Source organism: Amphiura filiformis, chromosome 10 (genome assembly GCF_039555335.1).
Source record: "Amphiura filiformis chromosome 10, Afil_fr2py, whole genome shotgun sequence".
In the NCBI taxonomy this organism is placed as follows: domain Eukaryota; kingdom Metazoa; phylum Echinodermata; class Ophiuroidea; order Amphilepidida; family Amphiuridae; genus Amphiura; species Amphiura filiformis.
This window is the reverse complement of record NC_092637.1, coordinates 47102522-47130167: the sequence shown is the minus strand read 5'-3', so window position 1 is coordinate 47130167 and position 27646 is coordinate 47102522. Positions and strand designations below refer to the sequence as shown.

The 27646-nt window shown below is 36.7% G+C and overlaps 1 protein-coding gene across 1 annotated transcript in view; it reads left to right on the top strand.

Moving 5' to 3' along the window:
* The window catches only part of LOC140162956 (short transient receptor potential channel 7-like), a 473805-nt gene that overhangs the window by 345380 nt on the left and 100779 nt on the right, over positions 1-27646 (top strand). Inside the window, 1 exon segment of the mRNA XM_072186273.1 lies at positions 6432-6576. Within this exon segment, the coding sequence (XP_072042374.1) occupies positions 6432-6576 (145 nt within the window).

Below are 27646 nucleotides of genomic sequence, written 5' to 3'. Positions count from 1 at the left end.
ATGTTGCGGGTTCGAACCCTGGTGGTGCCTAGTACGCTCTCGTGGAAAAATTGAGTTAGCTTGAAATTCCTCTGGACAAGGAACTCACTGCTAATTTGTCTCGTTGTAACCGTACGAAACTCGGGGAGCTGATCCTGGTTGCGAAGGTTATTTGTGGAATGTCTAGGGTGTGCGCTCTTGGAAGCAGCAAAGTCCCTGAAATGCTGTTAAATGGTTTGTGGAATGATGTGGGCCGTAGTGGTCAGCGACAACCTGTAAAGTGTGCTGAGGCTTGTGGATCAACGTCTAGGCGTTGTGCCTGTGCGTAGCGCACTATAAATCACTGCGCTTTTTTTTAATGAGCAAAAATTATGAGAAAGAAAAAAATGTCAATTTAATTAAGAATGCATAGGTACCGTATGAACGTAATAGTGCAGTGCGATATATCCAAAAATTGCTTGTTATGGCAGTTAACCCTGTTACATCATCACTTCTACGGCGAATAGGCTAATTTAGTGTATGATTGCATAATGGATGCGGATCCTTTCTTCTAGTATCTACTGTATATTCTTGATATCTTGATGAAATACCCTATAAAATTCTACAACAAGCCAATAAAAAAAATGGATTATAATCATTGGTGGTCAGAAAGCTAAGTAAGGCATTACGTGTTTTAAAATCCTTAAGGAGAAAGAAAGGTTACAAAATGCGTCAAAATGAATCAAAAACAATGTAAAAGTGTTTGCGTGTTACATATGTCAAGTATGTCGTGGCTTTCTATCCATCAAATATTTGTTATGATCAATGATGCTAATAATGTAGACTTTCTCCTGTAATATTGAGCAAAGTACATGAAACCTTGAGTATCAATATTAAATTTAAAATAGTATTGGAGAAGAATATTTTGTATTTGATTTTGGAAATACAGTCTACTCTGATTGTGCAATAATTGTTGTTTTTTCCTTTTCTTTTTTGTGTGTGGTAATTTAGTAAATGTCTGTATATCATATAATTTCGTGTTGTTTTTGTTTTTTCAGCTTATGAAAAAAGGTGAAACTAAATATGTTTTCTTATTCGATAAAACGATCCATTTAAGTATAAATGAATAAATAAACTCACTGCGTAGTAGGGAAGTGAACGATTCTGATATTGCTATGGAAGCACATTTAATTTATATACTCACTAAGTATTCATGCAAGGATGTTTTGGTATTATAAACTACTAAGAATAATGTTTACGCAAGCATAGTGGCTGGTTGTGGGCCATCTTTATTACATAAAACTTAACGTAATATTAAGGCTTAGAACATGAACTATTCCTTTAAAATCAGATCGAGGCAGAGACATTTCAAAATTAAGAATAATGGAAATCAGCCGCAAGGCGCAACCAAAATCGTTAATTATTATTTTAGATGATACAAGTTTAAATGCAAACCTTTATTAACCTTGTCTAGGAATCAGGTGCGCTGAACGCACTAATGACACTGTACGCGAATTTTCCCAGCTAAAGATCCTGGCTACGTGAGTGAACAGAGGGGTTGATGAAGAGTCATGATCTTTTATTCCTTCTTCTAAATATTTAGGTAAAACAGAAAACATTGCATAAGTTACATAAGATACTTGGTCGTTGCCGACCCTAACTGATAATTGTTTGTGAGAATGAAATAAAGTAATTTGTAATTGTCCTCAACGCAGCATTTTATATATTTGTTACAAGAAAGCCATATTGAATTAATCAACATTTAAAGGGACGTTGTCCGATATGTATGTGTGTTCTTTATTCTATGTGGCATACCATTAAAACAGCATGTTTCCTAATTTTGAGTTGTATTGCTCGTGCGGGTTTTGATATGAGAAGCAAAGAACGTGTATAACATGCCCCATCGGATAGTACATACGCTTCCGGTGTGGTTACCACAGTTCACCACTGATTTTTTCACACTGGAGTAATAAGGGAAATTTGAGGTTTCTTCCGATACCAAAATCTCATGTGGGATGGGGCTGTCGATCGGGTTAATGACCTCTCAATGACACCGACCAAATCAAACATTTTCTCTGTTAGCGTTAAAATATCATTTTGAAACATAAAATGACTTTAATCATTATAATTATTAAAAACGTAAAAGCTTATGTTCAATCAAGATAAAACATATTCAAGGTTGAAGTAATTATTGCTGTTTTATCCCTACGAAATAACTTTTAAAATTCCACCTGATTTTGCACTAATACATTGGTCCAAATTAGATTCAGATTGACAGAACTTTGGCAGGATTTATTTTGACGCAGGTGGTAATGTCAATATGTGACGTAATGACATTTCAAAACACTATTTGAGTATGTGATGAATTAGTAATGAAGCATACTTTAGGATGACAAGCAATTCTTAACTTGAGGTTCTTCCGGTTGGGCCACAGTAGACAGAACTGGGTGAACGAACGTGAAGGCGGTACTTAAACGCGCGATGTCACGTGATGCCGCAGTAACCAATTAGCGCCCATTAATGCCACCAAATTAATATCAGGTGTCCACGTACCCCGTTAAAGTTCGTTCAACTAATGCTGTCCTCTATAATGACGTCTATGGCAAGCCAAGGGGGCCAAAAGCGTGGAACAGCTACGCGTAGCTTCTTTCTCGTTACGAGCAGCTGTTTGACCAATCAAAATAGTCAAATTTAATCACGTGGTTGGGTCGTTAGCTGCGCGTAGTATAGTTATAGGTATCCTCTTTCACAATTATTATCTTGTAATTAATTTACGGAATTAGCATAGATAACGAACGGGTAAAGGAGGCCAAATCACAGCACGTGTCAAGAGAACATGTTGCTAATGCCTGGCTAAAATGACACAAAGCATATTTATTTAGTGTTTCCAAGTTTACACCGTGTTTAATAGCAAGTAACTTTATACTCGAGCTGTATTAGCGGTGCAGGGGATATGAAGGTCAAACAACAACTACTAGTACTACTGATGTAAAGCGCTGTGTAAAGATATTGCAGGGAAAGCGATATCACATGCCACTGTGTAAATATGGAGAGAGTAAAATGGGTCGGAAGGGGGGGTTCCTAAATTTACAAAAGTCGGCGTCAATAAAATTGCGGCCCTCACTATTTCGGCATCAAAAAATGTTATGACCCCCGACTCCCACCACCGATACACCTTACCCCCTTCCGAAGAAAATGATAGCCCCCCTAAATATAGAACAATCATCATTCTGTTCAGATATTACTTTAATAGCACCTATACACTTTTTTGCTGATATACTACAGATATTTTCATTTACAAAAATTAACAACGTAATATTTTGTGAGAGAGGATGTTTACATCAACTCCACGTGTTTAAAACCGCGAATCTGATTGGTTAATAAGCTGCACGTAACGAGAAAGAAGCTACGCGTAGCTAGTCCCACGTTCTGAGCCGCTTAGCTTGCCATAGACGTCGGGCTTTAAGCGTACCAGTTGCCACAACAAATTAATCCTGCTACACGCCATCATGTATGCGATCATCTTATCAAACCAAAATCTTTTCCGTTGGTTTGTTTTAGTTCCAGAGGAAACATTTCAAATCATGCTATTTTAGTACAGTTTTTATTTCACAAAATCAATATGATCATGAGACTCATACGGTTGCACTTCTGCAAGGTCGAAATTGAGACATATTTGAACAATTAATTATTTGATATATCACTAGGTTAGTACGCTATGTTTTTGATGTCTTTCAGAGGACTGAAGTGACGTAATTGGGAGGTTTGGACTTTGTCCTGGGCGTTTCGATAAAAATCAGTAGATTTGTAGTTTGGTGTGAAAATACAAACGTGCTGGGCACATTTATATCACTTTCATGACGCCCTTGACAGTTTGACAAATGCGCGATCAATTTACATAAATGGTCTGTTTTATAATTATTATGTTCTGGTTGTTTTGTGTTTTAGGTCTTTTTCCTTTTGCGTTGTCTTTGTTTTTGTTTATTGTTTTTGATGTAGGGCTATCCTTCAGTGTAGTGTTTTTGTTTGTGTTGTTTCATCATTGGGTTTTGCCAGGCTGTTGCCAAACGTAATAAATCCGTCGAAACATATTTTTTCCGTCGGCAAATATTTTAAAATGCTGTTTTGATAACATATTACGAATTTGGAATCCCACTATGTGTAATGAATTTGCTTTTCTATTAATACTTAAATTTAATGATATTTATCTTGAGAGTTCCTATCCTTTTCTGTATAGACGAATCCAAACGAGCCAAGTCATGGTCAGGATTTGGTCGGCTATTATTGGGTCCCCGCATGCACCAAACAGGTGTTGTGAGTGCCCAATTGGGTGGATTAAAGCCGCTTAAAATTCGATGTTAGATTATTTTGTGTTGTAAACTGTCATCATTCTTTTGTCTACGTGTAACACGGGTGATAGCATGCAGTTTAAAATACCCTCCAAGGCCGCATCATTTCACATTTTAGGTGAGATAGAGCCGACGGGGACCCAGCTATTGGCTGCCATTGAGGTGTAGGAATGCGTGAAATTGAATTCGTCTATAGCGGCCAATGCATGATGATTTGGTCACGCTTGTTGGTCTTGGTATGTCGTGCCCATGGGTCACGTGCGAATTTATAAATATAGTCGAAGGTAGCTGATAATGGAAATAAGATAATAAACATAACGCCAAAAATTATTTTATACATGTTATAGTAAACATCTCAAAAAAAGGAACTAACCCCCCTTAAATAATGGCCATTATTCAAAAAGTGGCTATTGTATTACAAATCTGTAAAATGCGTTGGAAGCAGAATTTACTTCTGCGCATTTTGATACCTCATTTGATACGATAGCCAAGAAAACAATAAAACACCGGTCAATTTAATGTAGTGAGGTCCAAATTTGAAACTTACATACACATTTTTACAATACAAAAACACTCAGATATCATTACACAGATTTCATTCCATTACACTGAATGCAAAATCAATAGAATTTACTGCAACTTTCAAATCTGTTTAGATAGATTTAAATGTACGCTGTGACGTCAATATTTAGTCAATTGCTACAAATGAGGTGTCAAAATGTGCAGAAATAAATTCTGCTTCCAACGCATTTTACAGATTTGAATAATGGTCATTATTTAAGGGAGGTTAGTTATTTTTTTGAGATGTTTATAACATGTATAATATGAGGCCGGTCGAGTGCCGATCCGTCGGAAACCCTAACCCAAAACATTGAAATAAATTCTAACCTCATCGTGACATCATCCAAGCATTAAAGTTCATTTCTCATTGAAAAAGCGTTACCCGACGGATCTGCAGTCGACCATTCTGATATTGATGAACGACGGCGATATTGATCATGATAAAATCAAAGTTACTTAAATTAGCGCACTTATATATTCTTAAATTATAAAGTAATTCCATTATGGCGCTTGTTGATATCACTATGATTTGTTGCGCCCGCTAGAAGTATTACAAAACATATCTCATGTCATATAAATTGTCTACATGAAATAAGATCTAGCCATCAAACTCATAATGGCGTTAACGAGAGCCGCCTTTAAAAGCACCTTATGCTTATATCAACATCGTTTTAAATAAAGTTTCTCTTCGAGCAAATGGGAATGAAGATGAATCGAAATATTTACAGGGAATCAGCTCCCAGGTAGTCCTAGTATTTTGAAGGCTGCTGCCAGAGTAGCGCCGTTTATTGTTAGGACACATCAGTGCGTTATGTCCATCTGAGAAAATAATGTAGTTGGAATTGTCATATTGCTACGGTAATAAGGATTTGTTCTCTGAGCTATCTACCACTTATAATATACAATACATCTTTCATGTACCAGAACTAATTCACTGGGTTCTAGCTACATATCCTAAGATTAGTACCCACTATAAGTGACTTTGACCGACTGCAGGTAGTGGGCCGACCTTTAGTTGGCCTCACGTGACCTCACTCAGGAAATACAGTGGGACAAGAGTGAAGGTCCGTTCATACTACGCCGCAATTGCTTTGCGGTGCGGTGCCGATATATCGATTACTTTTTGCCGCAACTCATCGCAACTCGTCGCATTTCCAAGTTCAAATGTATTTAACTTTATTGTTATACCGCAATGCAGTAGTTTGCACTAACACTATGAACCACAATGGCCTCATCCCAATGGCATAGTTCAATAACCCCAATTACATAATCAAGAGTTCTAAATTTGACCTCAAGTTGCAGAGTATGAGTTTCTGTACTCAAATTGTCAAAGGTCATTCAATGAATGTACAAATGCATTGGGGTTAAGGAACTGTGCCCTGATAGATGAGCATGTTGTGGATCCTAGTGTAAAGCACTAATGTGAGGCAGATTGGTGCTGTCACTCCTTAATGAAACTAAGAAACAGAAAGCCTGAAAAGGCTCTTTGATATACCCGCATACCCATTACACATGTTTGTCATATAATGTAAATTTCTATCTTCATTTTCTTTCTTTACACAGGGCTAAGCGGAAAAAACGAGAGCCAAGTAACAAACTACCCACAGGGCTTGTCAATATGAGGCGAAGGGCCTACGACTCGGTGCTTGCTTCGGTAGGAACAAGTGAACATGAAGTACTGGAAGAAGACGAACTAAAATTCCTACAGGTAAAGGATCTCTTATAATTTCTAATATCATCATTATCAATACAGAGTAGTTCTATCCGAATGCCAGTTTGCTTTACATTTGAGTATATTAATGTCCTGCCACAAAGTAAAACTTACGTATTAATTTATGTTCCTTATTTCGAGTAATGTTGGAGCCCAACCAACACAAAACGTTTTAAACAAGTTATATTTTGGGTTTTTGGTTTTGGTAAAAACGTTTTAATAATATTAAATGTCGGGTATATAAAGGTAATGAAAACGTTTTAAAACGTTATGTATGAAAACACACTACAAATATTTTTAGAATGTTTTCAAAATGTTACTGTAAAATATTTTTTGCAAACATTTTTTGCCAAATATTTTTTCATCAACACTCAAGTAACGTTATGTTTGAATATTATTTATGAAGTTAGCAAAAAATGTTTTTGAATGTTATAAAACACGTGTTATACCTTTTATATACCCTTATATAACCCGACATTTGAACGTTTTCTGGCAACCTTTTCTAACCTTTGGCGAATGATGTCGAAAACGTTTTGTGTTTGCTGGGAGGTTAAATGACCTTTTTTTTTATCACTTTACCACTACTTTATTTGGCGTCATTACATTGTGCGTGTCTTTCATTGAGTTAATTATCACGCTATGTAATTTTTTTTTGCAAAAACAATGGAATAGTCCAGTGGGAATCCCTATGTGTTATGTTTAATGTTCAACCCAACAAAATGTTCTATTTTGTACCACTAGTGTAAAAAATACAATACTTATAACCACTTGTACGTGATCGCTCATTATAAAAGAACAAATTTAAATGACTGCCATTATTTCTTCCATTCCAGTAACTAAGAACTAGAGCTTTTACATTTTTGTATTATTGCTGACCTTACTAATGATAATTTATGCTCTATAGATATATGAAACTCAAAATGCATATATTGCTGTCATTACTCCTTTTCCTTCATGGTCATTAATTTTGTGAGTTCAGATTTGTAATTTCATTTGTCCATGTATTGTATGTCATGAAAGTTTGTAATGTGTCAGACATGCAAATACGTGGCAAACGATGTAATGGGCATAAGAAGAAAAAGACTATAAACGATTTTAATCACAATCCTTCAACGCAGTTATATTGATATTATTATGTAATTCAAAAAGCATAAGGCCAAAAAAACACCAACAAGTGTGTTTCCTGTAGCGCGCGCATTTCGTTTTTGACAGCTTTTTTGCGTATTTTCACTTTTGAAAAAAAATAAAAGAAAGAAAAACCTGAAAAAAAAAAAAACACATTACTGGAGTAAACATTTACACATCACACAACAAACAAGCTTAGTGCAAAACTACTGGAGAAAACATCACACATTTTTAAATACTTTTTTACAATGTCCAAATGTGTTTTTTTTTTCATTTGAAGACATGGATTATAAAATAAAAATAAAAATAAAATTGCCTTTTTGACCTGCTACAGGAAGCAAACATGTTTTTTTTTGCCTAACCACAAAACTGTATTAATAACACGCACGACTCGATTATGAGCAATTTATACCTGACATTTCACTCCCTCTCGGTACCACGTGGCTAAAAATAGAGCAAGAAGCGGAAAGTTGCCGCTCTCCCTTGGTTCCTCTTCACTAGTTGATTGCCGTTGTTATTTTCCTGTAAGTGCGTCTATCGCGTGACATATCCCCCAAAGATATTCACAGCAGAATCTTTGTGCCAGATCGGCAACTTCTAAGAAGATCCACACAACCAAAAAATGATCTGCTTTACTTCAATCGGCAATTTGTTTGATACAAGCTGTATCAAAATGATTGGTACCCGTCAGTTTTCATTGATATTGGATGAGTCTGACACATCAAAATTCAAGATAAGATGTACATAATTTGGAGATAATTGTATATCAAGTTATAAACAATATATTCTGGACTATCCAAGATTATCCTATGTTGCATTTTGAAGAGACGATATCACGGACTATGATATAACGAAACCTTGCTATATGAACCAAAGCAGGTACGAACAACTAATCCAGTCCTGGAGTCACTGCCTCTTGATAAAACTTCAACCACACCCGGCAGCTCAGCTACTGTACTCAAATTCAAGTTAAAGTGGTCCCATTGGATCTGAATGGCCATTGTAGAGATATCCCTATTGTGTACCTCTTAAGGGGGTACTACACCCCTGGCCAATTTTGTGCCTATTTTTGCATTTTTCTCAAAAATTATAGCGCATTGGTGACAAGTAAATTATATATATATATTGTAGGGGCAAGGACTACAACTACTGCACTGGAAATTCAGCAACTTAAGGCAAGTAGTTATTGATTTATTGATCAAATATTGGTTTTCCCTCATTTTTGACTGTAACTCCACAACTGTTGTCTGTGCTGAACTAAAATTTCCAGTGCAGTAGTTGCAGTCCTTGCCCCTATAATATACATATCTTACTTGTCAACAATGCTCTATAATTTTTGAGAAAAATGCAAAAATAGGCACACAATTGAGCAGGGGTGTAGTACCCCCTTAACATTTGCAATCCAAACGCGCGTGACTGGTTTTCTTCAGGATGTGTCAGAATGACACCAACTCAATTTGATTCTAAAAATGTTATATTTTAATTTACAAAAAAAAAAAAGCTTGTGTTTATTGTGCATCTTATTGTTTACGTTAGATATCTGAAGCTGAATTCCTTATTAATATTTTAGTCTTTAGTAAACTGTAACACCTAACACCGGCAGCTCAGCTACTGTACTCTCATTCAAGTTAAAGTGGTCCCAATTGATCTGAATTGCCATTGTGGAGATACACAGGGAAAATATGCCACATAGTGCCAGGTTGGCACTTGCCAACTGCATGCCAATGTGGCATTTGCCAGGTTCGGCCAAGAAGAATGTGCAAGGGGTACGCACAACCAGGCATTTGCAGTCACGGGCCAAATTGGCATTTGCCATCAATATCCAGAGTGTCAGAAATCATTGGCATCTGCCAATTGTACCAGGTTGGCAAGTGTCAATCTGGCAGGGGTTGGCATTATCATTTTTTTGGTGATTTATAGATTGGTATTATTTTTGAACAAAAATGAGATTTTTAGATGGTTTCCAGCGGTGGTTCCAAGTGTTTTAGGCTCCATATTGTTTTGAACATACAAAACATTGCATGATCTTTGTTTTCATTGGTTTTTGTAATTTGAATAAATCAAAACAATGATTTTGTATAAAAATGAGCTATTTCTGATGATTGAATTTCTTTTTCATGTGGTTTTAATTTTATTATTCTAATTTATTTTGGAACAAAAATGCAATTTTTGGATGGTTTCCTGTGGTGGTTCCCGGGGTTAGGCTCCAGGTCGTTTTGATAATAATTATGAATTTGCAGGTTTGTACTTTGATGTGTTTTTGTTATTTTTCAAGATTTAAATTATAATGGAACAAAAAAAAAAAATGCATTTTTGGATGGTTTCCTATGGTGGTTCCCGATGTTTTCGGTTCCGTGTTGTTTTGATAGTAATTGTGCATTGGTTGATTTGTGCTTTCATATGTTTTTGTTACTTTGCCAGATTTAAATTATTTTGGAACATTGAATGCATTTTTGGATGGTCACTGTGGTGGTTCCCGGTGTTTCGGCTCCGTGTCGTTTTGATAGTAGGCCTACTGGTGCATTGGTAGTTTGGGCTCTCTCATTTGCAAGAATTAGGCCTAAATTATTTTGGAACAACAATGTATTGTTAGATGATTTCCTGTCCTGGTTCACGGTGTTTTCGGCTCCATTTATGCATTTTTAGATTTGTGTTCAGTCGTGAGCTCCCTCAAATGCTGTTGTATGTGAAAGAGCTCTAATGACAAATTATCATACCAAAACCAGTAAATGTGCACGTCGCAAAAAAAAAAAAAGTAGATTTAAGATTATTCAGATGAAAAATTAGTGTGTGTTTCAGTCAAAAGTAAGAAGAAACGCCATTATTAAACTTAATTTTTTGTTTGCAATTTAAATAACACAATCTTAAAAATCACAATGAAAGATAAAACGGTTTTGTACACAATACCACGGAAATGGTGTACATATTGGCGTAAATCAACCGGGAGATTAAATGAGTTTTGAAATTTTCAGTCTATTTTTAAATTTTGTTTACTTTTTTATGGCTTGAAGAACTGAATCGCGTAATACGCTGCCCACCACTCGCATGGTGCAGAGCGCCACGCAAAGTTCATTGCGCGTACCGGCGCGTAATTTTAGCGCAATCGCGGATAAGCCAAGTTGATTGATCGGTGACGCAAAATCACGCACGAGAAATGCATTATTTACGATCTGCATCATTTTCTAGCTCGGAAGATAGCATTGCGGGCCTAATAAAGCAACAGAAAACATTTCACACATTTGAAAAACATCTGTTGTTCAGTCGGAGGGCCATCATGCGCGTTTTCCGTGAAAGGTCAAATTATTAACGTACGCGACCTTTGCAAAAATGACCGTCGCACTCTTGGGTATGTTTTTTTACCTTTCCCGCGGAAATTTTCGATTCGAAATGTACCGTATTATGTGAATCCAATCAACTTGGGCAATTTACAAATAACTTGTATTGAAAATATCTTCACAATTCTCTACTTGATTTCCATTTTGTCTACTTTTGTCGTTAGAATTCGTGATTTTTGCGTTTGCTTTACCTTCAAATTTATTTTCGTTGCTAAGGACTTCTAACCCGGATATTTTCTGTCTTAACGCTTTAATCATTCTAAATTTTAGCCAGACAAGTAATTTCAACCTTTATCTATCGATTAGTCTTTGTTCCAAATTTTGAACTTAAAATTCTAAGTTGTTATAATGGTTTAAATTGGTTACCCAGATTAGGCCCATCGACGATAATTAAGTAAACAACTTCTTAACAATACCGCGTGACTTGACACCATGAACGAGTACATGCGCGCGACTTTGTTGCGCCCAAGCGCGCCATTCATCTGCGTTCAGTGAAATACGCGCGCGCAGTTTAACACTGCTCGCATGAACCTTCTCAATGTTCTTGTCGCATGGCCTACTGAATACTGGTATTTTTCCGTCTTGTAAAATACCTTTTCATCCCGGCAGGTTTTTGTCTTAACCAACCAAAAATCGTGATTTTTAATATGAGGATAATAAGCCATGTTTCTAATCATATGCAAATTCCTGATTTATGAACTCGCACCATTTTTAAAATAAAGTTGTTTTTGTTACTCTTTTATCTCAATTCATGACAAAAATTTGTGTTTATGTGCCCATATCATATTCCTTGCAAAGTTACGGTATTTTTTGTGAACATATATGAAATGTTGAAAGCCTTTCTTGTAGTTATATATAAAATATATAGCTATTAGGAGTTGTAGTGAGAAATTTGGAAGCTTTTAAAACTGCAACCCAAACCAAGCGAATTTAAATTTTCGTTGTGTGCGTATTCATAGCGTACAGTTTAATAATAGCGCGTCAAAGTTGAATGGCCCTCCAACTGTTGTTAGGAAAGTTTGTTTTTGATGTGTTTTGTTTGTTTGTTTTTCCACTATCTACTCAAGATAGCGGGGTTTTTTTATAATAAAATAGGCCTAAGAAAGTAAGAAAGGTTGACAATATTTTGTTATCTACCATTTGAAACCGTATGAACTAATTTTTAAAAAAAATCAAAGAAGTCGGAAATTTCATTTGGTATATTTTTTGTACTACATGTTTGTTGTTTGTTTGCTTGTTTGTTTGTTATCTGTGTTAATATTGACCAACGAAGATACACCAAACACAAGATATGTTTAGCTTGACAAGAGTATTTTTAATGGTGGCCGCTAGTCTCGTTACTATGCGTAATGAACGTTGGGGGTGCTATACAAACAGTGTGCACGTACATAATACTACATCTCCCCCTTAAGTATGAAACTGTGTATTTAAATGTTTTTGTAAAAGTTCTCAATGAGAAGTTATTAAATTCAGATTTTATACTCCATTGAACTGAGTATGATTGTTTCTTTCACTTGAGTGTCCTTTTCCTTTCCATGTTCATAACTTGTCCATTTCTGATTTTAGTGTCTTTTGCACAATGTCCTTTTTAAAAGCACTTCTTGTTTTTGCTTAACTATTTAACACAACTGAAACTTTTGCAACTTTTTGCAACTTCATTTTTGTAAACTTTGTAAACAACAAAGTAGAAATAGATAAAGTCCAATTCTTTTTGGCTTTTAACAGTTCAAACTTTTTAACTACTCAACATTAAAATGCTTTGGGCACTAAATTAGGTCAAATTTGTTTTGCCCAATTGAAAGGTCCATAGTTTCTTTTTCTGAAACTTAACTTGAACAAACTTGATTGTCTTTAGTTTCTTTTTCTGAAACTTTGAACTTCAACAAACTTCAAAACTTCAACAAACTTCAAAAGGTAAACTTGATTGTCTTTAGTTTCTTTTTCTGAAACTTAACTTGAACAAACTTCAAAAGGTAAACTTGATTGTCTTTAGTTTCTTTTTCTGAAACTTTTAACTTCAACAAACTTCAAAAGGTAAACTTGATTGTCTTTTAGCGCACAAAGTCACTGTATTTTGGATTTGGCTTTACTACTCTGCCACTGCGAGTCTTCATCTGAGTGACTGGTTCTGGCGTAGCTTGCGACGAACTGTTGTTGCTGGTTGAAGGCGCTGGAACTGTTGCAGCTGTCTGAAGCTTGCTGGTTGGGGGAGCTGGGACTTGTGGCTGTTGAACTTGCTGATACCGATGATTGGTGCTTGTCTTTGGTTGTACTTGTTCTTGCTGTGTACTGACAGCTGTGTCTTTAGGTTGTGTGGTGGACACCAGTGCTGATCTGTTACGGCGCACTGTGCCTTGCATAGTTTTTACTAAGTAAGATCTTGGCTCAGACCTTCGCTCTATTATCTGTCCATAACGTTTTGATCTCGCAGCCAAACATTGTCACCCGGCTGAAGAGTTGGCAACTCTCTAGCGTTGTGCCTGTTGTTAAAGTTACGTTGCTGATTGTCTCTGTACATTTCTTCCTTCTCGCGAACCTTCTGAAGATCTTGTTGAGATCTTGGTTGCAGTGTTGACGGGAGCACTGGAAGCTGCGTACGAAGTCTGCGGCCCATTAACAACTCGCTAGGGGACAGGCCATTCTGTAGTGGGGTTGATCTGTAGCTGAGCAGCGCTAAGTAAGAGTCACTGTTCTTTTTCAAGAGTCCTTTAATGGTGCGAACTGCTCTCTCAGCCTCACCGTTGGCTTGTGGGTATAGTGGACTACTGGTTGTGTGCGCGAATCCGTAAGTTGTTGCAAACTTGCGGAATATGGCTGCGCTAAACTGTGGGCCATTGTCCGAAACCAAAAGATCTGGGATACCGTGTTGCGCAAAAAGCTCTTTGAGCGCTATTATGGTGCTTTCTGAAGTTTCGTCATTGAGCTTTTTAATTTCAATCCATCGCGAATAATAATCAACGACGATAACATATGTTTGACCTTGGTGATGGAAAAGATCAGTACCAAGACGCTGCCAAGGTCTGTCAGGGGTGAGGAGGGCATGAGTGGTTCTTTGGTTTCCGGTCTATTTATAGCACAAGTGACACATTTGTTTACCATTTCTTCGATGGTTTTTGACATTCCTGGCCACCAGACAGAGATACGTGCACGAGCTCTGCATTTACTAACACCCAAATGACCTTGATGGATAGACTCCAGAATCTCTAACCTCATGGACTGTGGAATCACAAGTCGATCATCATACAACAAAAGATCCTCAACTATTGCAAAGTGACCTCGATTCTCCCAGTAAGGACGTAATAGTGGCAAATGCGGCATGTATGCAGGCCATCCCGTAGTGCAGTATTCTGTAATTTTCATGCAAATTTCATCAGCCTTCTGGGCCCTAATTACCTGCACCGCTGTAGACGCTGTTCAGTTGCTGGCAGTGTACTAAGGATGGATTCTGCATAGGCCTCAACTTCGCCAATGAACATCAAGTCGGCTTCTGACGGAAGACCGGTAGGTGCCCGTGACAGAGAATCTGCAATAACTTGAAGTTTACCAGGAACGTGTTGGATCCTAGGGCTGAACCTCATCATTCTCAGCCTGAATCTTTGGATGCGAGCTGGCAATTTGGCTAGTTCTTTGGAACTTAACAGTGGAACGAGTGGTTTGTGATCTGTTTCTAGCAAAAATCCAAGCCCAGGACATACTCAGAGAACTTTTCACATGCCCAGGTTGCTGCAAGAGCCTCCTTCTCAATAACAGCATACCGCTGTTCTGTCTCCGTCAAAGATCGTGAAGCGTAACTGATTGGACGTCGTTTCCCATCATCTTGTACTTGCATGAGAACTGCCCCTATGCCGGTTGAAGATGCGTCGGCTGCAATAATAGTAGGTAGTGCCGGGTTGTAGTGTGCTAGGATACTTCGTGAGACTAGGACTTCTTTGACCTCCTGGAAAGCTCTTTCTTGCTCCACACCCCAGTACCATGCTGTTTCCTTTCGTAACAGCTGTCTCATGGGCTCTGTCATGTTTGCTAATGAAGGAATATACTTCCCCAGTTGGTTTACCATACCCATGAACCTCTGAAGCTCTGTGATATTGGTAGGTGCCGGAAACTCAGTAATTGCGCTGGTTTTATCCGGATCAGCATGGCGCCCTCTAGAGTCCACTATGCACCCCAGGAACCTGATTCTTTGCTTGAAGAACTCACATTTGTTGTTGAGTGTGATTCCAGCTTCAGCTAATCTTTGTAACACTGCCCTTACATGTTTCAAATGCTCTTCATGTGTTGGACTGTGAATCAAAATATCGTCCATGTGACAAATCACTCCGTCAAGATCTTCCAAGACCTCCGACATCATTCTCTGGTATATTTCCGGTGCACTGCTTATACCAAATGGGAGACGGTTGAAACAATAACGACCAAAAGGTGTAACAAAAGTAGTGAGAAGTCTAGACTGTGTGTCCAGTGGGATTTGCCAGAATCCACTATTGGCGTCGAGCTTGCTGAAAAACTTGCTGTCACTGCCCCCTAACTTGGCCAATGAATCATCCACAGATGCCATGGGATGTATTTCCCTTTGAACACTCTTATTCAGTGCTGTCAGATCTACACAAATGCGCACTGAACCACTTGGCTTTGGAACACATACAAGTCCTGAACACCATTCTGTTGGTTGTTTGACTGGGGATATTACACCTTGTTTCACCATTTTCTCAATCTCAGACTTCACCTTGGGTAGCAATGGGTGTGGAATTTTTCTTGGTGTGTACAAGCATACAGGCCTACAATTCTCCTGTAGTGTAATACGGTACGTATACTGATCCTTGACCTTACCTAGACCTGTGAACAAACTGGGAAATTCCTCTCTAAAATTAGGTCCAATCTCTCCATGTGACTGTACCTCATTCACCCGTTGTGTGATCAATCCTAACCTGTGACATGCTTTTCTACTCAGGAGAGAACACTTTTGGTTTTTGATAACATAGACCTCTTCATTAAGCTTAACATCACCATACTGGAGTGTTGCCATGAACCTACCAACAACTGGGAGCTTGATACGACCAGGACCATACAGTGGGTTGGTGTTTTATCTAATTTCTGACCTTTGACCCATGGTAAGTGTTCACTTACCACCGTGACCCTAGCCCCAGAGTCTAGTTTGAAGTGTGTGTCATTATTATTGACATTGACATTCTCAGACCAATAATCCTCATCATCAGCTAGATCACAACTATCAACAGCATAGACTTCACCAAGAAACGGGATGTCCACATCCTCATCTGACGATTGATCATAACCTAAATCTGCATAACATTGGGATTGCTCATCATCAATTTCATTGACTGACCTACCTCCTTGTTGACATACCACTGCGTAGTGACCAGGCTTGTCACATTTATTACATGACACATTTCTAGCCGGACAGTTACGGCGATCGTGTTTTTCTTTACCACACCACTGGCACTGACCTGCTCTCCCTGACCCTGACCGTTTATTGAACTTGGGTTTTTGACTAGGGTTTTGACCAGGGTTAGGCCGATATGAAGTAGATTTTTGCGCATTACCATAGCGTTTTGCGTGCGGGTTTGCGTGTGATTTTTTGACATAGTTTACTTCGGAAGCGCTTGCAGCGGCACCGCGTACCAGGGATTTGTTTTGGTTTCTTTCTTCCGCCTGCCTGCATATTTTAACAGCTTGGGCCAAAGTTAGGTTTGTTCCTTTCCCTTGCAAATGGTCTGACAACTTGTCGCTCAATACCCCTACTACTATGCGATCACGAATCAACTGTTCCTTTAGATCACCGTACTCACAGGTATCTGCGAGCTTATACAAGTCTTGAATAAATGAGTCTATGGGTTCTCCTGGCGTTTGTTTTCTTGTGTTAAACCTTGCACGTTCCACCAGCACGTTCCTTCTGTCTTGGAAGTACTCATTAAATGCTTTTGTAATCTCATCATATGTTGCCTTTTCTTCATCGATGTGTTTTAATGTCACCAAAATGTCATCACCTGTGTCGCCCATGGCGTACAAAAGGTGCTTACTTGATCTACATCTGGTTTGTTTACAAGTCCCGATGCGTATCGGTATCGTTGAAATCGTCTGCTCCATTTTGACCACTTTTCAGCTTTGTCTGGTCCCGATGCATTTAGGCTATATCAAATCGTTCGGGCATTGGCAAATTGGCGTTGAACCCAACCGATTGCACCCCTTCTCCTGGTGGAGGGGCCTGTTCGGCTTCATTTGGCATTGTTTGTGGGTCACACCGCTGCCTCCATGTGTTAATATTGACCAACGAAAATACACCAAACACAAGATATGTTTAGCTTGACAAGAGTATTTTTAATGGTGGCCGCTAGTCTCGTTACTATGCGTAATGAACGTTGGGGGTGCTATACAAACAGTGTGCACGTACATAATACCATGGAGCTATTAAATAGATGGAGAAGAAATAGATTACGTAACGCATTGAAACCTTGTGCCGATTTGAAATCTGACAAGCTATTCATCGAAAGGTACCTTTTGTTTGGGACAAAGGGCTTCCGCCATTAAATCGGTAACCTGACCCGACAATGTATTAACGCTTTACCTAGCAGGCTACTGTCAATAAGAGGCTAATAAGTGATCAAACGAAAGGCGCGTGAAAGCGACGTCTGGAACGAAAAGTAGGCCTACCTTTTGTTGTAATAACATACAAGGATGTGATTGAGTAGCCGTAAGCACAAAAAGCACACATTAGCCGCTGAGTACAGTTCGTGATCACCCCACTGACTTCAGGTGCTTCATTTAAATACATTGAATGCGCTTGCTGAATGATTACACATCAAGCATTCAAGGCTGCCATTTATCTATAGTACTGTATAATGGTAATAGCTATACGTATACATGTAACAAATAATAAGTATACCGGTATAGGCCTATATAAAAGTTGTTTCACAAATTGACATTTTATTTTATTTTAAGAAGGAGAATGTCATAAACAGTGGCGTACTGTAGGGGCGGGGCAGCTCTTCTGTGAGAGGTCTTGGGAAGGGATGAGGGAGGAAGAGGTGAAAGAGGGGATATGAAGAACGAGAGGGGGGTTGGAGGAAGAGAGAAAGAGGAAGAAATGAAGAGAAATAAATAAATAGAAGTAAATAAATAGAAAGGTAAGGTAAGAAAAATGATAGGAATGAGAGGGGACAAAAAGTAAGAGGGGATGGAGAAGGGAAGGGAGATAAGAAGAGGGAGTGATACTTCAAGGAAAGAATAAGTACAGAGAAAAGAAAAAGGAATGAAAAATGTAGGCATTACAATAATTATTATAGAAACTAAACACAGCCCCCCCCCCCCATAGGCCTAACGCTAACAGCACTATAGGCAGCCATTCGATGATATCAATGACTTTATGCGTTACGTATTTAAAACGCCCAGTCAGATGTATTTTACACCTGCCAAGCACAAGTCACCCCATTTCGAAAATTGGACGTTGAATGTACACTCTCATGAATATTGATTGGCAACATTTTCCAATATGTCAGCGCTCAAATCGGACACAATAGAACAATAGACCATTCAGTGCGTTGCATAATACTACATTATCTACTCAAGGTCGAATTTACGGTGTGATTTCACAAAAATATTTCACAAATTTAGAAAAGTTTGTTTTGATGTTTTTTGTTTGTTTATTATTATTTGTCTGCTTGTTAGTTTTTCCGCTATCTACTCAAGTAAAATACAAAGAAATTGAGAAAGGTTGAATATATTTTGTCAGGCCTATCTACTGATGATAGCATTATAAAACCTAATGAAATAATACAAAAAGAAGGAAATTATAAGACTTAGCATGAGACGAGTCAGAAAGATAATTTGATATGTTTTTGTATATTTTATGTTTGTTTGTCTGTTTTTTGTTTTTTATCTACTCAAGATACCATTTACAGTGCGATTTGCAAATCACCCGTTGCGACATGCATCTGTGAACACGCGCGAGCCCACTTACGGCCTGCATCATTTACGATCTGCATCATTTTCTCGGAAGGCGCTCGCGCAAACGGCTATCTTCTGAAGATAACATTGCGGGCCTAATAAAGCAACAGAAAATATTTCACACAGTTAGAAAACATCTGTTAGGAAAGGTTGTTTTTGAGGGTGTTTTTTTTGTTTGTTTGTTTATTCCGCTATCTACTAAAGATATTTTTTTTTTGGATAAATTACAAAGAAAGTAGGCCTAAGTAAGAAAGGTTGACAATATTTTGTTATTTAGGGGTTCATTCATATATTTTCATGACTAAACGGTTGTTTATGCCCGAGGGGCCGCTTGCGGCCCGAGGGCATAAACAACCGTTTAGTCATGAAAATATAGGGCCTATGAATGAACCCCGTTCATACATATCAGAACATTTTGTGATTCTTATTTCATCAAAATAATAACAAAAAAGTTACTAAAAATGCACGATTTTCCTGCACTTTTTCTACCCGGCGATCTAACATCGTGGACACCGGGCATAAACGCTGTTTATGCCCGGCTCTCGACCAATCACGCGCGCTGTTACATAGCGTATATGTATGAACTACTGATGATACCATTTGGAATTGTATGAACCAATTTCTTGTTTGTTTGTTATCTACTCAAGGTAGAATTTACGGTGTGATTTGCGGCACCAAGCATCATCTGCTCAAAAAAACGCGCTCAAAGCCTATTTACGGCCAGAAAATATTTCACAAATTTAGAAAACGTCTATTAGGAAAGTTTGTTTTGATGTTTTTGTTTGTTTATTTATTTATTTGTTTGCTTGTTAGTTTTTCCGCAAGTAAAATAGAAAGAAATTGAGAAAGGTTGTTCGTTAGGCCTATCTACTGGTGATAGCATTTTTAAACCTAATGAAATAATACAAAAAAGAGGAAATTATAAGACTTAGCATGAGACGAGTCGGAAAGATAATTTGGTATATTATTGTATTTTCCATGTTTGTTTGTCTGTTTTTTATTTGTTTGATTTTTACCTACGAAAATGAATTTTTGACAATTTTTGTTCTGTACATCATAACAAAAAAAAACATTCTTTCCAAAAAATTTTTAGTTTTTTGATATTGGCCTAATTTTTTGAGATATTGACCATAGGCCTATAAAGCATCAAAATGTACTTTTTAAAATTCACAAACGCCTATTTGCACAAAATGATGCCTAAAATTGGAAATATACTAAAATATAAGAAAATGAGAAAAACGTTTCTTAAGTCGATCATGCTTTTTATGATGAGCACAATTGCTTAATAAGTGCTGTATTCATTGAGTTATCGTGTACCTAAATCGTCATTTTACCGAGAAAATGAACATTGAAATAAAGGCAGTTGAAGTTTAAAGTGGTCACATTTTGCACTTTGATCGAAGATCACAGGAGAATGCGGCATTTCTCGTCTTTCTTCCTTACATTACGTGAACATCGAGTAAATCCACAGCCCCTTCAGAAGTTTGGGCGAAATCTTTTCATATCTTGATGTTAAAATCGGAGAACTTGAAAAAAAATCACAGTAGCTAAAACGGAGCCCTTTGACCGCAAGGTTTTTTTTAAATCAGTGCTTCCGTGGTGCTTCCATAAGATGCGCCGCGCATGCAGATAATCGTTGCGTATGCGTAGCGTATCCGTGCGTTAACAAATTGCGCGACTACAAAACGCGATGTGTTGTTCCTCGCGTGTACCCCGATGGTACAACAAAGATTTCCTTTCCTTCTAAATTGCGGAAACAAGTGAAATAGTGAAATAAAATCCATAAAATAGAACAGTTAGAGTTAACAAATCTGGATTATTTTTTCTTGTATTTATGAAAAACATAACAAAGTAAATACATTTCAAAAACTCAATTTCATGAAAGAAACAGTGTCTACCCCCATTCCAGAAAAATACAGAACTAATTTTTTTGCGATTAAAAATATTATCCTGTTTGGCAAATGAAACATAGCTAAATCCTAATCCTTTAGTTAGTCCTAACTGGAGATAAAAGAAAAAGTTCACTATTTCACTAATATCTTGAAAAAGAGCCAAAAACATGCATTTTCGGCATGTTTTCTGACAACCGAGTCACGAAAATCACAAACTTGGAACAAATCTAAGCATTCAAATCTGCAAATGATCTGAAGATGCAAATCTAAGCATCTTCAGTATATGCCGAAATCACTTTTTTGTGTTACTTTAATAAATGGTTGCTTTATATAAGAATGAAACATGTCTTTTCCAAAATTAGAAGGCATAAAATGTTATTATTCTTAGTTCAAGTCTTTGGGCTTGATTATCACAACATACGGAAAACACCCTAAAAACGCATGTTTTTGGCCCTTATTTTCAAAAAGTGGCTAGATATCAAAATTTGACTTTTATTACTAGGATAATATTTTTTTTATTCAAAAAAATTAGTTCTGTATTTTTCTGGAATGGGGAGTAGAGTAGGCCTACACAGCCACGTTAATAATACTTGTAATTGTATGATTCACTATTTTCGCTAAACTCGTACTCGTATGATAAGCATATTTCAGCAGCTCAATGATCTAAAGGTTTAAAAGCACGATAGGAATGAAAAGGTAAAACATAATTGGGGTGTTCTTATGTCAGTTTGTTACAATTTCAACTATTATGAAATTATAAAAATAGAATAGCTAAATTATTTGAAAAGCACATGCTGGTGACTGTTTTCAGGAATATACATGACGTAGGTTAAAATAAATTTTCGGGTAAATGCCAGCAAAAAAATATAAAACTTTCTTCAGAACTTATACTAGCAGCTGTAGATTGCGGTTATTTGAAAATGACTATACATAGGCCTTAGGCCTACCCCGGCACCCTAGTCAACACAAAAGTTGACAACCATGAGAGTTACCAAATTGCGCGGAAAAGGGGTTATTTTTTTACCAGCAGCAAGGACTAGTCTGAATCCTTCTGGCCTCTAATGACGGCGCCTTTTATTTACCCACAATCCTTCACGTTGCCTTAACCTGGTGACCGTGCGTAGTTGTTGAAAGACTGAAGGATCCAAGCTAAGCAAGGATCGTGAAATTGGCAAAATTTGCATGAAAAAGGGGGGTAAATTTGATGAAAAATCATTGCAAAGGGGACCTTTGAAAGATTTGGTTACTCTCGTGGTTGTCAACCTTTGTGTTGAGGGAGGGGGGGGGGCTACATAGGCCTATTTCTTTTACAACCATGAGTAAGATGAGTAAGATGAGTAGACCTACCGTTTGATGGTTAATATTTCAACAGCAGTTTCATTATTGGTGTTATTCGACATAATCATTTTTTCGTTTGTCGTACATCATTTTTGTAAAATCAGTTGATTTTGAGAAAATCAGATTTCAAAGTTAATTTAGCTTTATTCCGTGTTAATTTATGTACAAACGAAATAAATAAAATTGACACAAAACGATGTCGTATACATTTTACAATTTTTAAACTGCTGAACTTTTGTATCACTAAATTGAATATATTATGACGGTTATGACAATGTCAGGTTTCCAAAGATTACATGTAAATAATACATCGTTGACTTGAAATTGTAGAGGGAAATTTAAATGCAAATAGAAATGGTGCTGGTGCAATATCACTCGGCGTAATTGAGTACAGAATTTTTCACAAATAATAGGAAACATAACCTACTACCCTATTACAGCTTGCTACATAAAATTATTTAAATGTCGGTAAGTATTTAATTTTAATTTTATTCATTTATCAATTCATCTTATTTTCATTTTTAAATAAACATGCGCAATTTATTTTGAACTAAAAGCGTCTGAGGGCAGTTGAGTGATCAAACCGTTGTAGAACAGAATATTAGATTAAAATACTCATGTGTGCAACATCGTTTTTGGTGTGTTTTCTAAGAATGTATTTTTCGTCCAAACCATTAGAGGTAAAGACATGATTTTTTCACCAATAATAGAAAACATACCATTCTGTTACAGCCTATAAACACAAATTATTTAAATGTCGGTAAGTATTTTATTTTATATAAATCACCCTGTATTTTAAGATTATAGCCTATACACGCCCTTAATGCCCTTATAATAAATAATGCCCTTATAATAAATAATGCCCTTATAATAAATAATGCCCTTATAATAAATAATGCCACTTAATAAAATTCAACGTATTTTTTCTGTCGAGATCTTGCACGAACTCAGCAAACACAAATTATTAAAAAACATTTTTTTAACATTTGTTTTACATATTTAATAGAAAACCTAAATTAATTTGTTACCGATTTTGACAAAATACTTTTATTATAATCAATGTTTTGTTTATGAATAAAAATACGCCGTATTGATATTGACAGTAAGCCGATATGATTTGTGAAAATGTTAGAAAAACGTATACAACAATATTTAATTTAAGGCACCGTTTGTAGGCCTTTTTAAAATATTATGAAACGTTTCATGATTTTGCTGGAAAGTATTAATTCTTCAAATATACACTGGTACATTTTTTATATATAAACCGAAGATCATTTTAATTAAACCCACCAAAATTAGTTTTACGCCTACTTATACACGTTGCTTGTCTGGGGCTATATACGTTTTCTAAATTTGTGAAATATTTTCTTCTATGATTTTTTTTTAAATATTAGTTCATACGGTTTCAAATGGTATCATCAGTAGATAACAAAATATTGTCAACCTTTCTTACTTTCTTAGACCTTAAAAAAACTACTATCTTGAGTAGATAGCGGAAAAACAAACAAACAAAACACATCAAAAACAAACTTTCCTAACAACAGATGTTTTTCAAATGTGTGAAATATTTTCTGGCCGTAAATAGGCTTTGAGCGCGTTTTTGGACAGCAGATGATGCTTGGTGTCGCAAAGGGCCTATAATGATTTGCAAATCACACCGTAAATTCTACCTTGAGTAGATAACAAACAAACAAGAAATTGGTTCATACGGTTCCAAATGGTATCATCAGTAGATAACAAAATATTGTCAACCTTTCTTACTTACTTTCTTTGTAATTTAAAAAAAAAAAAAAATATCTTTAGTAGATAGCGGAATAAACAAACAAACAAACAAAAACCCTCAAAAACAACCTTTCCTAACAGAAGTTATCTAAATGAGTGAAATATTTTCTGTTGCTTTATTAGGCCCGCAATGTTATCTTCAGAAGATAGCCGTTTGCGCGTTCCGAGAAAATGATGCAGATCGTAAATGATGCAGGCCGTAAGTGGGCTCGTGCGTGTTCACAGATGCATGTCGCAACGGGTGATTTGCAAATCGCACTGTAAATGGTATCTTGAGTAGATAAAAACAAAAAACACAAAAAAACAGACAAACAAACATGAAATATACAAAAACATATCAAATTATCTTTTTGACTCGTCTCATGCTATTAAGTCTTATAATTTCCTTCTTTTTTGTATTATTTCATTAGGTTTTATAATGCTATCATCAGTAGATAGGCCTGACAAAATATATTCAACCTTTCTCAATTTCTTTGTATTTTACTTGAGTAGATAGCGGAAAAACTAACAAGCAGACAAATAATAATAAACAAACAAAAAACATCAAAACAAACTTTCCTAACAGACGTTTTCTAAATTTGTGAAATATTTTCTGCGTTGTTGCGAGTGCCGACAAAATGATGCAGGCCGTAAGTAGGATTTGAGCGCGTTTTTTTGACAGCATATGCATGATTCGTGATGTCGCAAAGGGCCTATAATGATTTGCAAATCACACCGTAAATTCTTTCATTTCATTTCATTTCATTTTATTTAGCACTCAATATACATCAACAATTGCAAACAAAAAGAAAATACAATAGATTGCACATTATGGATAAAATACTTTAAAATCTACTGTACATGTATGTAATTCAGGGTACCAGAATAAACTATTGCACGAGGTGACAATGGAATAAATACCAATGAGTACCAAGGATAGCCCAAAAAGCCTTCCGAAGAAAGCTTAATTCCATTGGGGTCCTTGTAAGGCAAAAAACAATAAAGCAGCAGCAGCAATGATTAAGGCAGGAGGACGAGCAAAACATAACAAAGACGAAAAACAAACGAGCAAAAAAGGGCCTAATAATTTTCGTGATGCATAATATCATGCTCAGCTAGCCAAGCCTGTTCGGAAAGGTGCTTCTTGACAGCACGTTTGAATTGCGGCAAATTCCCAATTTCTTTGATTGATTTGGGTAACAAATTCCAATGGTGAATAGCAGTGAAATATTAAAGTATTGTATGCTTGGCCTTTGACTTTGGGGACAATGAAATTGACTGAGCTACCCCTGGTACTATATTTGTGAATGGACGAAATACGGGTAAAATTGGAATTAAGATAATCTGGGGCGGTACCCTGAAAATTTTTAAAAACGTTATTCATTTTCATTTGAATCACCCTATCTTTCACTGAGAGAAATCTAACTCTATCCCGCTCTCTCTGTCCAATATGAGAGCGAGGACCTAAGTTTAAAATAAATCTTACCACTCTGTTTTGCATTGTCTGTAACCTTTTCTTGTAATGTACAGACAAACCTGAAAACCATGAAGAACATGCATAGTCATAGTGACATAAAATCAGGGCAGTGCTCAGAGTTTTACGGCACTTTTCATTCAAAAAATGAGCATGCCTATACAAGAAAGCCAGTCTAGCGCCAGATTTTTAAGAATATCACGGGCAATTTCTTCCCCAGATAACGAATCGTCAAGGGTTACGCCTAAATACTTAGCTGAATTAGTAGGCTTAATTTGATTACTATTGCATGTAACTGAAAAATCTTCAACTTGTTTCACCTTTCTTTTTTGAACCAAAAATTATACTCTCAGTCTTTCCAAGATGTAATGAAAGTTTGTTATCAACAAGCCATTGACGACAAGTCTCTAACTCTTTACTTAATTTATCAGCAATACACTTTGGATCTTTGTCTGAAACTAGCAGAGCACTGTCATCTGCATAAAGCAGGAGTTTGCACTCGACACTGACGGCCATGTCATTCATATAGCACAAAAAAAGGAGTGGCCCTAGGATACTGCCCTGTGGAACTCCACAAGAGATTGGAAGGGGGTCAGAATCCACCTTGTTCACGTGGACAATCTGCTTCCGACCGCTCAAATATGATCTAAACCATTCCACCGAGTCAATACCCATGGCCCCAAGTTTTCCACATAGAATGTCATGGTCGACAGTGTCGAATGCCTTCTGGAGATCCAATAAGACTAGTCCAGTGTAGTTGCCTTTTGAAGTTTGACTGTTTATATAATCTGTAAGATGGATTAAACATGTATCTGTTGAAAATGAGTTCCTGAAACCAGATTGATGTCCATAAAGAATATTATTTTCCCGTAAATAGGAATCAATTTGAACAAAAACAGCTTTTTCAAGAATTTTCGATGTTATACAAAGAATACTGACGGGTCTATAATTACCCACTTCAGACCTACTATTTTTCTTGAAAAGTGGCCGAACACGGGCGGATTTCAATTCTTCAGGAACTGTATTAGTTGTTATTGATGAGTTCACAATGTGCGTTAATTGATCTTTTAAACCTGTTGCACCATCCTTCAAAAATTTGGCTGGGATCTCATCAAGGCCAGTACTTTTATTTGGCTTTAAAGAATGGAGTTCTTTGAGGATAAAATCAGAGGAGACTGGAGAAAGCTTAAACCCTTTGTTTGCAACTCCCATTTTCTCATAATAAGATTGAACAGTCTTTGATTTTATATCAAACTTGCCAAGGGAAGGTGGTAATTTTTTGACTAAAGCACTTGCCACGGTTGTGTAAAATGAATTGATATAGTTTGCAACTGTACTAGAGTTAAAGCAGAGATTACCATCAATATTCAGAACTACTTTGGACTGGTCTTTACTTTTGGAGCTATAGCCCAAGGTCTTAAACTGTTTCCAAAGTTTTTTGGGGCTAGATTTATTCTCCTCAATTTTATCCTGAAAGTAGTTAGCCTTAGCTTTTTTTACGGCTCTCTGAACCTTGTTGCGTAATCTGCAATATTCTGAATATAGAGTACTGACTTTGGTTTTTTTTTTTTATAAAGATAGTCATCTCTACTCCTGATGTCATCAAGAATTGTAGTGCTGATCCATGGCTCAGTGCGACTCTTCAGACGGATTTCTTTTATGGGCGCAACACTATCCAAAATACTACTAAATATCGTCCTAAAAGTCACCCAAGCATGTTCAACATTACTACAATACACTTCAGACCAATCAGCACTAAAGATAGCATTCAATAAATTTTCAGCAGAGTAATTCTTAAGAGATCTTATACCTTGAGTAGATAACAAACAAACAAGCAAACAAACAACAAACATGTAGTACAAAAAATATACCAAATGAAATTTCCGACTTCTTTGAAAAAAAAAAAAAATTAGTTCATACGGTTTCAAATGGTAGATAACAAAATATTGTCAACCTTTCTTACTTTCTTAGGCCTATTTTATTATAAAAAAACCGCTATATTGAGTAGATAGTGGAAAAACAAACAAACAAAACACATCAAAAACAAACTTTCCTAACAATAGATGTTTTTCAAATGTGTGAAATGTTTTCTGTTGCTTTATTAGGCCCGCAGTGCTATCTTCAGAAGATAGCCATTTGCGCACGCGCCTTCCGAGCTAGAAAATGATGCAGATCGTAAATAATGC